The 17,099-nt window shown below is 42.6% G+C and overlaps 1 protein-coding gene across 1 annotated transcript in view; it reads left to right on the plus strand.

The window, feature by feature from the left end:
* KAT2B (lysine acetyltransferase 2B) overlaps positions 1-17,099 on the plus strand; it is a 138,061-nt gene that overhangs the window by 109,466 nt on the left and 11,496 nt on the right. The window contains exons 12-17 of the mRNA XM_060180874.1: positions 3,876-3,986; positions 8,719-8,862; positions 12,625-12,739; positions 14,613-14,649; positions 14,892-14,955; positions 15,056-15,140. Of these exons, the coding sequence (XP_060036857.1) occupies positions 3,876-3,986; positions 8,719-8,862; positions 12,625-12,739; positions 14,613-14,649; positions 14,892-14,955; positions 15,056-15,140 (556 nt within the window). The remainder of the gene's footprint in view (positions 1-3,875; positions 3,987-8,718; positions 8,863-12,624; positions 12,740-14,612; positions 14,650-14,891; positions 14,956-15,055; positions 15,141-17,099) is intronic.

The raw sequence follows: 17,099 nt of genomic DNA on the forward strand, positions 1-17,099 counted from the left end.
GAACAGGATGCGACGCAGAGAGGGTGGAGAGAAAAGTGACTGGTGAAAATCAGGGTATGACAAGGAGAGGGGGCGGAGCAGGTGAGAATTCTACCACTGAACCACCAATGCCCTGGAGGGAGGATGGTGCTTGTTAACAGCGGTTATGTAAATAGAATACAGTGTTATGTAAATAGAATGCAGGGGGGATTAAACCAAATGAAACAGAAGGGGTTTTTAAAAGCAGAATTAGAAGCATACCAACAAGGAGGCCCGTTTATCGCCAATGTCTAGGCATGACTATTCCCACGCACACATAATTTCCTTCAACTCCAGTTTCCCGACGTCCCCCTTGACCAGCTAGGTCATCCACAAATATGTTTTCAGGTCATGCCGAATCCTCACATGTCCTTCTTTCTGTCATCCCCGCTGTTGTCAGGTTGGTGTGTGTCCTCCAGTGCTCCTTCTTCTAGCGTTTGCCCTTCTTCCGTAGCCAGTCAACAGCATCAGGTTGAGCCTGATGTAAAGTTTCGAGACCTCCTTTGAATCTGGAGAGGTGGCAGTCGTTGACTATGTGGGTCATAGTCTGTCTGGAGCCGCAGGGGCAGTTCGGGTCGTCTCTGGCTCCCCAGCTCCTTCACTGATCTCTGTGTACATGGAAACGGACCTCGAGGGCCTGTGTTTTCTTAGTGTCCCTCCCTTTCCTTTTCTTCAGAGCACTGCTCAGCTCTGGTGTACGGTGTGCTGGGGCCAGCAGCTGAGAGCTTTACTGTCTCGGGCATGAAAGCTTTGTACTATCTCCCTCTAGGTAAATATAGTTCCTACAGTATGTACTTGAGAACACTTCACCATTATACCTTGGAGTCTTTCCGCTTTAGTGTAGTGTATGCGGTTATTTAAATTCATGTTTAATCAGTTAAAATTAAGTTAAATTTAAAATTCAGCACCTCAGTCACTCAGATAGCCAGAGACAAGAGACTCTGCGTGACCAGTGATTACCATCTCAGATAGCATGAAGCAAGCACCTTTCTGTCCTTGTAGAAATTTTTCTTAGTGCTAATGCAGAGGTCATCTACTCTGTATATTATTTCACAATAAACATTATCATAACTAATGTAATTATTTTGTTGTAGAAATATACAGTTTCAGTTTTTTTTTTTTTTTCCTTCAAGTGAAAAGTAACACCCTATTTGGAATGGTTTCAACATTGGGAAGTAGATGCTGAAAATATGAAATTGAATGTGACCAGTCTAAAAAAAAAAATCCAGAGCACCCTTTTCAATGAGATTGTGAGTTTATATTTTCGCTGCTAGTGTTAGAGAGTACCTTTTCCTTCTGGAATCCTTATTGACATTGTATAGCCTCAACCTTAAAGCCTAATTGCAGTTCAGTTAATTGCGTGCTGTTGGTGAAATATTGACGGTCTGTTGTCCACTCCCCTGCCTTCTCTCTTACCAGAGCACTGCTCAGCTCTGGTTTATGGTGGTGCAGGGGTTAAACTTGGGACTTTGGGGGCCAGGTGGTGGCATACCTAGCTGGGTGCTCACATTTGCATATATATATATATATATATGAATGAAATTAAAACTGTCCTTGGGTAATATCAATGGAGGAATAATTCTCAGTTGAAGGAAATGGTAAACTATTCTGTTTACTGGACAGACTACCTGCTAGTTATTAGTATGCATGGTCCTGGGATCTGTCCTTTCGAAGGAGCCTTGCTGTTCAGGAAAAAGTTCTGAAACAAGTGATAAATTGCTATAGGCTGTTGTTAAAATTTTCTGAAAGGCTCTGGCCGGGCGGGCTTGCTTCACGGGCGGGTAACAGAGACGCGGAGACAATGGCTGGGCAGGGAAGCTGTATTTCTTTATTCAGGAACGATTCATAAACTAAGACAAACTAATCACCAAACAGAACTCTGCTGTCTCTTTGCGGCGGCACAAGCACGCTCCCTTACTCTGTAACTCGGGAACTCTCCAGCTCTGGAACTCTGGAACTCTCGTACTGGGGAACCCTCTGAAACTCTGGCACTCTCAAACTCAGGAACCCTCTCTCTCCCTCTGGAACTCTGGCGGGTTTCCTAGGGGCGGGGCCAAACGGGCCCGCGAAATTAACAGGACTGATGCAATTCTCTTGGCGGGGGAGAACTAGAACCCAATGTAAAGCATACAACAATAGGCTTTCCTGACCATGCCATGTGGGGAATAGCTCAAAGCCTGATGGTGCTTGAGTAGGAGTTTGAGGGGATTGGTTATGAATGAGAAAATGTTGTCTCCAAGGGCTTTAAGAGCTGCTATGAGCAGGTAAGAGTTTCGCTGCTATGTTCAGATCTCAGGTGAGTATTGCGAACAATGCCTGCGAAGATCAGTCTGTGTAAGGGTCAAGGGGTCTTCCTTATGGTGCGGTTCTGGGAGCTTCCCTTTTCAGGATAAATAGAAAAGACTTCTCGGGAGTCAGATGGTAGCACAGCCGGTTAAGCGCACGTGGCGCAAAGCACAAGGACCGGCATAAGGATCCCAGTTCGAGCCCCCCGGCTCCCCACCTACAGGGGAGTCGCTTCACAGGCGGTGAAGCAGGTCTGCAGGTGTCTGCCTTTCTCTCCCCCTCTCTGTCTTCCCCTCCTCTCTCCATTTCTCTCTGTCCTATCCAACAACAAGGACATCAATAACAACAACAATAAAAACTACAACAATAAAACAAGGGCAACAAAAGGAAATAAATATATATATAAAGACTTCTCATCTCATATGGGGCAGAAGGTTAGAACAAATGATTTCTAAAAAAATCTTTGTACCCATGAATGAAGGTTCCACTACAAATCTGAAATCATCCTGCTACGCATATGTGAGTCCTCTAGAAAAGTGTTCCATCAGATTCTAAAATAGTTCTCTGAAAATATTTGGGTTTGGAGGCTTGGGCTTTTTTTTTTCCACCTAAGTAGTTCCAAAATAGTCACTTTAAATTTATAATTTTCCCAAGTATTGTAAATCTATGGAAAGGCTAGGATTTGCAGTTTTTATATTTTTTGTTACTAATTTATGCAGCATTGTTCACTGTCTTCAGTTACCTCAGAAACTCCGGGCTTCTCAGGCTTGGGTTAGAAAGATTTGATAAGACCACTATATCAAAAGTTCAATAAATGAGATAGGATTCTGCAGAAAACGTACGCGCAACACTTAGACTAGTTGTTACTATCTGGTAGAGATGAGAAAGCACTTTCCATTTCCATAAATCTTTCACCCAAAGCTCATAAGTGCTTTAAGGATAAGCAGAAAGTCTCAATCAGTATTTACTCCAACACTTCTTTAATAATATTCAGCAAGCAGTCGTTGGAATTGAATCAACAATTTTGTGGCCTCAATGTGTTTTTTTCAAAGAACCATAAACGTGTACACTCTTTCTTTTTTTAAATTTTAATTAATTTATTCCCTTTTGTTGCCCTTGTTTTATTGTTGTAGTTATTATTGTTGTTACTGATGTCATTGTTGTTGGATAGGACAGAGAGAAATGGAGAGAGGAGGGGAAGACAGACGGGGGAGAAAGACAGACACCTGCAGACCTGCTTCACCGCCTGTGAAGCGACTCCCCTGCAGGTGGGGAACCGGGGGCTCGAACCAGGACCCTTGCGCTGGTCCTTGCGCTCTGTGCCACCAACGCTTAACCCGCTGCGCTACCGCCCAACTCCCAAACTTGTACTTTCAAATAATGATTGTATCTTAATTCCAGAGATTTAACTTGTAATTCATTTCTCAAAATTATGAAATGCAAGAAAGGATGTTAGTATCACATTGGTAAAATCTTTCAAAGTACCACACACACACACACACCCGTTTAGTATTATTTCCCAGAAAATTTGTGGGATTTTTCATATTTGTCTGTATTTAACTTCTACACAGGGCTATGGGACACACCTGATGAACCACTTGAAAGAATACCATATAAAACACGACATCCTGAACTTCCTCACATATGCAGATGAATATGCAATTGGATATTTCAAGAAACAGGTATGTTTCTCCACTCTATAACACTGGTCTGTCTTTTCTTACTAGACACTCATGTGACCAGCAGCCAAATAAAACCCTTCTATTCCATCCTTCTGCTTATAAGAAGGATGAACATTTATTTTATAATTTTTAAGCCATCAGTACATTTCAGTCTGCATTAAGAGAAGTACGACTAGCACAAATTAAGTTCTAAATTATTTATTGAGTCAATGGATAAATGCCATCTATAAGTATAATATCACATCCTAAAATCAAAAATGTAGTATTCCGTGGTCCGGGAGGTGGCGTAGTGGATAAAGCATTGGACTCTCAAGCATGAGGTCTCGAGTTCAATTCCCAGCAGCACATGTACCAGAGTGATGTCTGGTTCTTTCTCTCCTCCTATCTTTCTCATTAATAAATAAATAAAATATATAGTTTTTAAAAATGTAGTATTCCCAGGCTAAGAACTTCCCAGTGCAGGGTAGTTAGGGTTCTCTATGAAAGAGAGCAATGCATTCCGTCTTTCAAAGTCCTCCATGTGTGAGAGTAGAGAGGAAATTCTGAAGTTGTTGGGCCGCCAGCTGCCTTAAGCTCTGCGGCCCATAGCTGGTGGTGTGTGGGTGCTTTCTTCTCATATGTTTTCAGCTTGGCTTTGGGGGGATTATTCTTTGCATCATGTTTTATGGTATAAACTGATTCATACTGTATGAAACCTGTTAATTTGCGCCTTTCACTTTAATATATCTTGGATTTCTCAGTTTTCTACTATTAGAAGAAGATAAATTATCTAGCATCACATTTCCCAGAAACTTAGGGGTTTCTTGCAAGTAACTGTACACGCGTGAGTGTGTGCACGCCACTGTGTGCTGCCCCTTGTGGTGGTAATCTGCTTGGAATAAATGCCCAGAAGAAGAGTCACTTCCAAACTATGGTTAAGGTTTTGTTATGCACTACCAAAACACTATGACATTCTTCTCAGCAATAATTAAGGAGCCCGGGAAGGGAGTGATAATAAATATATAGAGAACATATTTATTTGATCATTGTCAGACTTGATTTAGTTAACATTAATCATTGACCCTTTGTGTTTCTTCTTTTCTGAATTGCCAAATTCATTGCATTTTGCTTTTTAAAGAACTGTTTTGTTTATTTATTTATTTATTATTGGATAGAGTGAGGAATTGAGAGGGAAGGTGGAGATAGAGAGGGAGAGAGACAGAGATACATGCAGCCCTGATTCGCCACTTGTGAAGCTTTCCCCCTGCAGGTGGGGACCAGGGGCATCATGCTATCGCATCTCTAAGGTGTATAATGAATATATTGCAAAGCATAAGTATCACCAACATAACCACACTTTGTAACAATCTGGAAGTTTTTTGCTTGTGAAATAGAGGTTTCACATGCTGGGGGATGGATTGACCTGCCAGCGTCCATGTCTAGTGGGGAAGCAATTACAGAAGCCAGAACCCCTACGTTCTGCACCACAAAATAATTTTGATCCATACTCCCAGTAGGAGAGAAGTGATAAGATGAAGAAGACAAGAGAATTCTGCACCCCAGCTCCATCAGGACCCGGAGAGAGAAGAGGGAAAAGAGAGGGACGTTTAGATGCAGTAATAGGGTTATGTGTGGCTTGGGAAGGAAGAGAAGATGGGACCTTGGGGGGCGGGGGAAGCAGTTCTATACAAATAAAGACAGGTAGTTGTAGAAATAATAGTCAGCCTGGGAGTCGGGCGGTAGCGCAGTGGGTTAAGCGCACGTGGCGAAAAGCACAAGGACCAGCAGAAGGATCCCAGTTCAAGCCCCCAGCTCCCCACCTGCAGGGGAGTCACTTCACAGGTGGTGCGGCAGACCTGCAGGTGTCAATATTTCTCTCCCCCTCTCTGTCTTCCCCTCCTCTCTCCATTTCTCTCTGTCCTAACAACGACGGCATCAATAACAACAACAATAATAACTACAACAATAAAAAAAAAGGGCAACAAAAGGGAAAATAATTTTTTTAATTAAAAAAAAAAAAGAAATAATAGTCAGTCCATATCTGCACCCGTAGGAAACTGCTGTAGCTTGCAGTTGAGGGATTGGGGATTCAGAACTTTGGTGGTGGAAACAGGGTGGAATTATACCCCTGTTGACATGTAATTTATAAATCAATATTAAATCACTAATAAAATGAAATAGAGGTTTTATTTCATCCAAATCAAGGTTCTAATTGCTGTATTTTTGACTTTTTAAAAAAGAAAATAAATACATTTAGTGTTATTGACTTGTCGAACCCTGGAGTTTCTATCCTTCCCCATTTGGGGGAGAAATTGTGTAATTCAATACATAATTAAACCTTACTTTAGCTTAATTAATAGCTATTTAAGTGTTGGTTTTTTGAAATTTATTTTACCAGAACACTGGGGACTGAACCGTGACCTTTTGCTGCCTTAGGCAAGAAAAACTTTTTGCGTAATCATTATGCTATCTCCCCAGCCTATTTAAAAGTTTTTTTAAATTTTATTTATTTTCCCTTTTGTTGCCCTTGTTGTTTTATTGTTGTAGTCATTATTGATGTCATCGTTGTTGGATAGGACAGAGAGAAATGGAGAGAGGAGGGGAAGACAGAGAGGGGGAGAGAAAGACAGACACCTGCAGACCTGCTTCACCGCCTGTGAAGCGACTCCCCTGCAGGTGGGGGGGGGAGGAACCGGGATCCTTAGGCCGGTCCTTGCGCTTGGCGCCACCTGCGCTTAACCCGCTGCGCTACCGCCTGACTCCCTATTTAAAACTATTTTTAAATCAGACTTTTATTTTTATGAGCGAGACTGGCATAGGCCAGTGCTCAGCTCTCATGAGTGGAGCCAAGAACTTCAAAGGTCTCCTGCAAGCAGGACACTGGCTTTACCAGTAAGCCAGCTGTTAACCCCTTAGCAGCCATTTCTCTGGAATGTTGTCTATGTATACAGTTTTATTCATGATGTTTTTGAGCTTCATGGATGTCGTTTTTGACGGGTTAGGTTGTTTTCGCCGGGCTGGCTTCACGGGCAGGTAACAGACGACCAGGGACTCATAGTTGAGCTGTAGGCAGTATCTCTTTATTCATGCAGGACGCAGCACAATCTAAGCAGAGCTGAGCTAAACTAAAGGTAAAGTACTCTAAAACTCACAATGCTGTCTTTATATATACTTGCCAAGTAGGGTGGAAACAGGGTGTGACATAGAGAGGGTGGAGAGAAAAGTGACTGGCGAAAATCAGAGTGTGACAAGGAGAGGATCAGGGTGTGACAAGGAGGGGGTGGAGCAAAAACATATCATGAAACAGTGGGGATTGAACCAATGCCCTGGAGGGAGGTGCTTGTTAACAGCGGTTATATAAATAGAATGAAGTGGTTATGTAAATAGAATAGTGTTAAGCAGGGGGGATTTAAACCAAATGAAACAGAAGGGGTCTCATGCATACCAACACATGGAAGGTTTTTTTTTTTTTTTTTTGCTTCCAGGGTTTTCGCTAGGTTCAGTGCCTGCACTACTAGAAATCCAAAGCTCCTGGAGGCTATTTTTCGCATTTTGTTGCCCTTGTTGTAGCTGTTACTGTTATTGTTATAGCTGTTGTTGTTGGAAAGGACAGAGAGAAATCGAGAGAGGAAGGGGAGAAAGAGGAAGAGAGAAAGACAGACACCTGCAGACCTGCTTCACCGTTTGTGAGACGACTCCCCTGCAGGTGGGGAGCCGGGGGCTCGAACTGGGATCCTTACGCCGGTCCTTGGAAGACTTTTCAAGTGAATCATTCCCATAATGTGATGCGAATTAGAAAGGAGTCCATGTTGATGCCTCCCCCCACCCCCCGCGCACCCAGCCCATAGTCAGCAGTCAGTAGATACTTTTTTTTTTACTTTGAATTTTTTTTTAAATTTCTTTATTGGGGAATTAATGTTTTACATTCAACAGTAAATACAATAGTTTGTACATGCATAACATTCCCCAGTTTCCCATATAACAATACAACCCCCACTATGTCATTTATCATCCTTCATGGACCTGTATTCTCCCTACCCACCCACCCCAGAGTCTTTTACTTTGGTGCGATATGCCAATTCCATTTCGGGTTCTACTTGTGTTTTCTTTTCTGCTCTTGTTTTTCAACTTCTGCCTGAGAGTGAGATCATCCCATATTCATCCTTCTGTTTCTGACTTACTTCACTCAAACGTGATTTTTTCAAGGTCCATCCAAGATCGGCTGAAAACGGTGAAGTCAACATTTTTTACAGCTGAGTAGTATTCTATTGTGTGTATATGCCACAACTTGCTCAGCCACTCATCTGTTGTTGGACACCTGGGTTGCTTCCAGGTTTTGGCTATTACAAATTGCGCTGCCAAGAACATATGTGTACACAGATCTTTTTGGATGGATGTGTTGGGTTCCTTAGGATATATCAGGATATAATTCCAGGAGAGGAATTGCAGGATCATAGGGTAGGTCCATTTCTAGCCTTCTGAGAGTTCTCCAGACTGTTCTCCACAGAGGTTGGACCAATTGACATTCCCACCAGCAGTGCAGGAGGGTTCCTTTGACCCCACACCCTCTCCAGCATTTGCTGCTGTTGCCTTTTCTGATGTCTGACATTCTCAAGGAGTGAAGTGGTATCTCATGATGCGAATTAGAAAGGAGCCCGTGTTGATGCCTCCCCCCGCCCGCCCAGCCCATAGTCAGTAGTCAGTAGATACTTTGTGTTCATGTCCTTGAGAATGAGTTTATTTTATCTTGCAGGGTTTCTCCAAAGAAATTAAAATACCTAAAACCAAATATGTCGGCTATATCAAGGATTATGAAGGAGCCACTTTAATGGGATGTGAGCTGAACCCCCAGATCCCATACACAGAGTTTTCCGTCATCGTTAAGAAGCAGAAGGAGGTGAGCAGCTGACTGGTTCATATTTCTGCATATTCCTGCATTCCTGGTTCATATTCCTGCAGCGGCCAGTTTGATTGGGAGTGAACTGCTCTTCCTCAGGGCTCTGTGCTTGTGTTTACTGGGTGCCATAGTCTCAGCGTATTGCATATGGTCTCGACTTCTTCTTTGAAGGTGTCCTTGACCTTTCTCCTATCTAGGTACCATTTCTAAAAAGGCCAGTCCTTGTTAAATAGATATAAAGTTCAGAATTTGGGAGTCAGGTGGTGCAAAGCACAACGATCGGTGTAAGGATCCCGGTTCGAGCCCCCGGCTCCCCACCTGCAGGGGAGGCCCTTCACAGGCGGTGAAGCAGGTCTGCAGGTGTCTGTCTTTCTCTCCCCCTCTCTGTCTTCCTCTCCTCTCTCCATTTCCATCTGTCCTATCCAACAACAGCATCAATAACAACAACAATATTAACTTCAACAATAAAATACGGGCAACAAAAGGGAATAAATAAATACAATAAATATTAAATACAGTACAGAATTTATAGAATAAGGTGGCTTATCTTAATTTTTCCGTTAATGCATTTCACACTTTGCCTTCTAAGAACCTTCCCAAGTATATTGTTTAGTTTCTACTTTGACCATTATGGATGCTTTAAACCTCTTCTTTCAGAAACACACACACACACTCTCTCTCTCTCTCTCTCTCTGTCTGTCTCTCTTTCATTTGACCCACCCATTTTAGCTTCAGTTATTCATCATCTCACATATTATTTCCCTTGGTTTATAGTATATCTTAATTTTAAAAAAAGTTTTTTGTGTTATCTATTTATTGTATAGAGACAGCTAGAAATCAAGAGGGGAGGGGTGATAGAGAGGGAGAGACACAGAGAGACACCTGCAGCCCTGCTTCACCACTCACGAAGCGTCCCCCCCCTGCAAGTGGGGACCTGAGGGACTTGAGCTCGCCTTAATTTTCTTTTTAAACATCGTTAAGTTCTAGAGACGTATACTTCTAGATATTAAGTGATATATACTTTGATGAAGCCTTTTAAATATTATGAATTAATGGTGAAGGCCAGTTAAGGGAGAGGTCTGACTCTTAAGGCTGAGGTGGGGGTGGGGGCGGGGGCGGGGGGGGGGGGGGAGAACCTACAAAGGGTCATTGGGGAATGTGCCAGACCATTTATTCAATGAATGTTCTTTGTGTGCTGGGCCCAGGAGCACCCGCCCACTTCCTCCCTGGTTGGCTGGCTTTGCAGCAAGGGGCTATTGGGCAGCTGTGACAGCCCACACCTTCCTCACCCTCACCGCACACTTCTGGTATTCTTCCCAAGCTATTAGAAGTGACGCCTGTCTTGAACTCGCCGCGTTCTCTAGTTTCTGTTAGTGTCTCTTAATCCCGGTAATGATTCACATGTCGGACGTCAGGGCGTGGGTGTAGTAGGCGTTCCTTAAGCGCTTTTCCTTTCTGAAGTGGCTCAGCTGTGGCCTTCAGCTTCTTGTGCAGATGAGTGAAAGGCTTTAAAAATGAAAGCTACCTTTGTTGTTTCTTGGTTAAGAGTGTTAAGAGAGAATTCCAAATAGGGACTTGGAAAGTTAATAAAAGTGCCCTGCCCCCAGTCCCGTAGGGGCCAGCCCTCTTCACTGTTCTCTTTGGGGTTTAATGAGCAGGTCTGTATTCCACAGCTCATTGTTCAGCTGCAGAGGCCGCTGGCCAGCTAACCCATCTCTGTGTTGTCAGCTGCCCTTTCCTCATTCCTCTGCCAGCAGCACAAATTCATCTCCACTGTTTAAGCTTGATTTAAGCGCAGAGCAAGACTCCTCTCATGGGAACAGGACTGCAAATGGACCAAGTCCACACCTGGGCGGAGTCTCCCTAAGGCCACAGCACAGAGCTAACAGCAGCAACCAGCTTTTCAAAGGCAACACTTCCTCTCCCAGCTTCTTGCTCTCCTTTCTCTTCTTCCCTCTTTGCCTCCAGCTTTCTGTTTCACACAACAGTAAATTGGTGATGCTGGCTTGAAGATAGGTTGTTTTGATTTAGGAGGGAAATTTTTGCTTTTATTCTGGCATTTGGGATTGAACCCAGGGACCTCCTGCATGAAAATCAAGTGTTCTAATTCTGAGTTACATCCCCCAACCTAGTTGTCTGAAGAGATCTGAGGTCAGCATAATAAAACACACAGGTTGGGAGGCGGGCGGGCGGTATTCTGATTTTGAGCAACTGGTGTGAGTAAAAAGCTGTGAAAGGGCTCAGGAAAATTCCATTAATTGGGGTCAGGTGGTAGCGTACCTGGTTGAGCACATAAGGACTGGGGTTTGAGCCCTACCTGCAGGGGTAAAGCTTTGCGAGTGGTGAAGCAGGACTGCAGGTGGCTCTCTCTCCCTCTCTTTCTCCCCCTCCCCCCTCTATTTCTGGCTGTCTTTATCAAATAAAGATAATAAAAAATTCCATTGATTATATGATATATATGATAATAATATAGTTTTTATTGTAATGTCTATGTTATAGATATAGTGAAGTACATAAAGATATGTTGTTAGGGTCCATTCCGCCAGTTTTACATTAAAAAATGTGGTTCAGAAGCGGTGAGGTTGTCCTGCAATCACTTAGCCCCTGTGATGACCCAGGTGACTAAAATAAGATAAAATAAGGTTCCTGGAAAATGTAAAATTACACGAGTGGCATGGAATATATATATATATATATATATATATATATATATATATTAGGTAACACTGAACTAGATTTAGCGGGATTATACTTTAAATAGTCTTATATTTACTTACTTACTACATGGATTTCCTCATTTAATTGCTAGGATTCTATATCCATACTACAGTACGGATCAATCTGTCTTTGAGATGAAGTAGATACAAGCAGAATTTTGTGTTTTCCTTTGTGAGCTCAGTTACTTTATCCAAAATTCAGTGATAACAGTTAATTTCTGAAAGGCATTAAAAATCCCCCCCCCTTTTATTGGATAGGACAGAGAGAAATGGAGAGGAGGGGAAGACAGAGAGGGGGACAGAAAGACAGACACCTGCAGACCTGCTTCACCTCTGTGAAGTGACTCCCCCTCAGGTGGGGAGCCGGGGGCTCGAACCGGGATCCTTACGTTGGTCCTTGTGCTTTGTGCCACATGTGCTACTGCCTGACACCCTTTCCCCCTCTGTTTACAAGTTGAAATGCCATGGTTTTGGAAACAGAGTTTTCAAAAGGCAGGGAATAATTTTGTAGAAGAAACAGATTTCTCCGTTCTCTCCCATCTCAGATGCATCACCTTAACAAGACAAATCTTTGGAGTTGCCTTTTTGACTCATCAACATTTTAGGTCTCAAACCTTGAGGCTTCTAGACAAGAGTAAGGCCATTCTCTGAGGCCTTGGGGACTTCCAGATGCCTGTTATCTGCTCCTAGGCTCCATGAGAATGCTCCTAGTCGCAGGATGTGAAGAGGTTCTGATCTGACAGGAGAGCTAGACAAGGCTCCTTGAAAAAGCAGGGCAAAATAACGGCACTTATGCTAATGACACAGCAGGCCCTCACTGTGCTCTATCCTGTTGGCTTTTCTGGGTGGCAGGGGACAAGTATTCAAAGACCGTGTCGGTCACAGTGACAGTATGTTCTCCCATGTAACAGCAGCAGCATCCTTTTCTCCCTGTTTGTTTTTCTAAAGACTTAATTTTGTTAGAATGACTTTTTAGGTTGACTGACTTGAACTGTAGTCACAGATCGCTGTCACTGAAGAGTTTTTTTCATCCTGTGCTTTACAGATCATTAAAAAACTGATAGAAAGAAGACAAGCTCAGGTCCGCAAAGTTTACCCTGGACTTTCGTGTTTTAAAGATGGAGTTCGACAGATTCCAATAGAAAGCATTCCTGGAATCAGTATGTATAAGTCTTCATTTAAAAAGCAGTAATTTTTGGTAATCTACTTGGAAAAAATTTCAGAGTGCAGTAAATTGAAAAGCCTTTGCTCTGCCTGCTGTTTCTTGTCCTTTTTCATCCTCTCTCTGCTTCCAGTGCTAACAAACAAAAGAAAGCTTAGATGACCCCTTGCAATCGCTGATGGTAGTCATCCTTCACTGAGACTGCTGTTTGTAACACAGTGCTGGCTATTACCCAGATAGTACCTTGAAGCAGGGGAAATTTACCTTTATAAGTGGCGAGACTCAGTGTCAGAACACTAATTCTTTTAAGCTTCGGTGGCACACGACCAGTTGCTGTCTATATTGATCTGACCTGTTTCAAACATTTCATCATTTGCACCACGTCTTACTGGCATCTTGGTTGCCACCAAATTTGGCCAAATGTGTTTCCTAAAACAAATATATGATTGTAAATCCTGTAATTAGTTTCAAGTTCCCTGTTGTATATAGTAAGCTTCCCAAACCCTTCATTATTATTATTTTTATCTACGGATGTGTTAGATGGGATTTGTATTGAGTTAAAGCAAATAGAAGAGCTGGAGTTGTTTGTTTGTTTGTTTGTTTGTTTTCCACAACAAAAATCATTAAATGCTGGAAGCTTCATTTGGTTCAAATCCAAAATTTTCCTTCTGTTACTTTATCTTCTTGCCACCAGCTTTATTGCTTTGGCTCAGTACTGGTACCATACAAAAGAGAAAAACTGAGGGAGACAGGAAGATAGAGAGAGAGGGAGACACCCACAGACCTGCTTCACTGCTTGTGAATTGGAGCCCCTGCAGGCAGGGAGCAGGGTCTCGAACCCAGGTCCTTGTGCGTGCTTGGTAATATGTGTGTTTAATCAGGTGCCCAGTCCCCTTCCCCCAAGATTCTCTAGTACAGTGTGTGCAGGATTCAAGGCATCACTGGGACAATTCTGCTTCTTCATTGCAATATTATTTATTTGGCCACTGGGGTTCTCACTGGGCCTCCTTGTCCACACTATGAATTTACCATTCCCAGCAGCCACCCCAAATTTATTTGATAGAACAGATGGAAATAGAAGTAAAGAAAGATAGACACCTTGAGACCTGCTTCACTGCTTGTGAAGCGTCTCTCTTCAGGGGGGGACCAGGGGCTCGACCTTGGGCTCGACCTTGGTCTTCATGCTTGGTAACACGGCCATGGCTCAGTCTTCCCGCCTCTTTTTTTTTTAAAAAAACATTGACCTACTAATGTCAAAACTTCTAACATCACCTTATCTATAGTATTCTCTATAGATTGATTAACTAAGGGCCAAATGGTTAAGTAGTTTATCCAGGATAAGTTAGCTTTTAAGGAGAGAGTAGGAAAATCCACATCTGTTATCCACCAGGTCATGCTTTCTTTTTGATGTAAAGCTTTCTTGGATTACAAGTAGTCTTCACCAAATAAAACAGGGACCAGGAATTTGTTTACATTAAAATAACGACTTAACTCTTTCACGTGGTAATTAGTAGAGCTGGGACTTAGAGCTAATGAAATACACGTGCCCATAACATCATCAGGCTTTTTTGTTTGTTTGTTTTTTATGCTTTCTTTGAGAAGCTGGAGCTCAGCTTATATATATATATATATATATATATATATATATATATATATATATATATATATAACCACAAACAGCCATAGCAATGTAGCCAAATCATGGAAATACTTACTATCGTTAGCTGTCAAAGGAAGTAGCTAACCAAAGTTCATTTTAGTCTCTTCTCAGAAATAGACTGTAATGTATTTTACTTTTGTTAAGTATTAATTATATTCTTCTCTTGACTGAGAGCCATGCTCATTCATTGTTTAATTTTGTTAATGTATAGGAGAGACAGGCTGGAAACCCAGTGGAAAAGAGAAAAGGTAAGAAAGATGGGTGAAGCGATACTAATGGAAGTGGTGATTCCCCCCTCCCAGCTACTTAGAGAAAAGGAGCAAAGTGATTGTCAGCACCAGTCCAACAGTTAGGGGGATTCAGTTTCCACAGATAATTCTGCAGAGGATCCAGTGTTAGTTTTCTATAAAAGTGAATTCAATGGGATGCAGCAGACAAGTGGTTAAACAGCTAATCGTGGCTCCTTGTTGTTCACTTCTTTCCTTTCAAGCAAAGAGCCCAAAGACCCTGATCAGCTTTACAGCACACTCAAGAGCATCCTCCAGCAGGTGAAGGTGAGTGTCTTCTTCTCCCTCCCCTCTTGCAGATATTTTTGAATTGATTTCCTACGTGGGCTTTCCATGTCACATACCTTACTGTTTTCTTTACCTTTAGAGCCACCAAAGTGCTTGGCCCTTCATGGAACCTGTGAAGAGAACAGAAGCTCCGGGATATTATGAAGTTATACGGTTCCCCATGGGTAATGCCAGTAGTATTTTCTCTGTATATTTATCTCTCTGAGTGACAGTGTGGGGAATAGATGGTGTTGGGGCCAGTTAAGACTCCCGGGGACATTCTGCACTTCTCTTTTCACATGTCAGTAACACAGAATGTTGAAAGCCTTGATGGCAAACCACAGACTTCCTAGAGCAGAGAAACTGACAGTTTAGATAAAATCTTTCTTAAAATCTACCTGTTTTGTTTCAAATAGGACAAAAAAAAAAAAAAAAAAGACTTTGGCTTAAACTGCCCTGCTTTTAGAAAGAAGAATTTTAGTTAAGCCAGCTCTTTGATTTCTCCAAGCTCTTGATGGATGTCCTTAGTGTCACTGCAGTGTCAGCATCATATAGCCCAAACTCTTGTGTACACTTTGTCCCATACCCAAAGCCAAACAAAAAATGCCTTTAGAAGCATAGAACTGGGGCCGGGTGGTGACACACACCCCGTTGAGTGCACTTGAGCCCCCAGTCCCCTGCCCCCCACCTGCAGGGGGAAAGCTTTGTGAGTGGTGAAGCAGGGCTGTGGGTGTCTCTCAGGCTCTCTTATCTCTCTTTTCCTCTTGAATTCTGACTTTATCAAATAAATAAAGATAACTTAAAAAAAAAAGAGACATAGGACTGTGGAACCTGCTGCTATGCTTGTACTGTCTAAATGAATGATGAGTTGGATCAATAGTGAATCCACAAATTTAACTTGGCACTGGGCCAATGATAGGCAATTAGTTGAAATGTCTGTCTTCTTATTGTCATGTCTGCCTGTCTGTCTTTTTTGGAGACAGTGTCTTCTGTCTTTTTTCTGCCATCCTAGTATGAAGATGTGACAGAATGAAAGGAACCCCTGGTAACTGGGAGCTGTCGATGATTTTCTGCGGCTTCAGTTTTCACATGACTGTGTCACGTCGACCTCAGAGGAAAGCTCCAGTAGCCTGGTTCTTATAGCCGGCATGTTCCACACACTTCCCTTTCCTTCTTTTAGCTGCCTTGCTATTATGCATTTCTTCCTTCCTTCCTTCCTTCCTTCCTTCCTTCCTTCCTTCCTTCCTTCTTTCTTTCTTCCTTTTTTTCTTAGATATTTATTTATTTTCCCTTTTGTTGCCCTTGTTTTTTATTATTGTTGCTATTGGTATTGATGTCGTCGTTGTTGGACGACAGAGAGAAATGAAGAGAGGAAGGGAAGACAGAGAGGAGGAGAGAAAGACAGACACCTGCAGACCTGCTTCACCGCCTGTGAAGCGACGCCCCTGCAGGTGGGGAGCCGGGGGCTCAAACCAGGATCCTTAACTCCGGTCCTTGTGTTTCACGCCAACTGCACTTAACCTGCTGAGCTACTGTCCGACTCCCTGCTACAATGCATTTCTGCACACAAAAACCAAAGTGAGAGTTGGTTGAATCTAGAATTTTGAGTGGAAGATTGGTTTGAGAATCAGTTTTTCCCTGTGATGTGGAAAATATGTCAAGCCCTTAATGTCTTCTTTGTACCCGTTGTCGCTTCTGCATCTCTCATCTCTTGGGGCAGTTTAGCTGTTTTTGTGACAACCTTATGGGTGGTTGTCTGAATTTTGGGGCAAATGGCCCTCTTACCTCCTGTCCATGTACACACTGAAGTCCCGTCATAGTGTGTCTCTTTGAGATCTGTCTCTCTTAGCCTAACCACGCATACTGCTTTCTGGGAAGTTTTTGCTTGACCAGCTTGAGAAGGTTATAAAAGTCTCTAACAGAAGCCTAACTGGATTTGTGTGTGGAGAACATTGACCTTACTAAGCAAGGCTAGTGGTGGGCTGTCATGTGTGATGGGCAGAGTTTATCATCAAAAGAACAAAAAGTGCTCTTTGGTGAATATTAATATTTTTTAGGGACATCAATCTAGGTCCTGGGTGAAATATGTTATCTTGCCGTTAATGGCAATCACGTTTTCCTTTTCCTCACTATTTCCATCTTGG

Source organism: Erinaceus europaeus, chromosome 21 (assembly GCF_950295315.1).
Source record: "Erinaceus europaeus chromosome 21, mEriEur2.1, whole genome shotgun sequence".
Taxonomy (NCBI): domain Eukaryota; kingdom Metazoa; phylum Chordata; class Mammalia; order Eulipotyphla; family Erinaceidae; genus Erinaceus; species Erinaceus europaeus.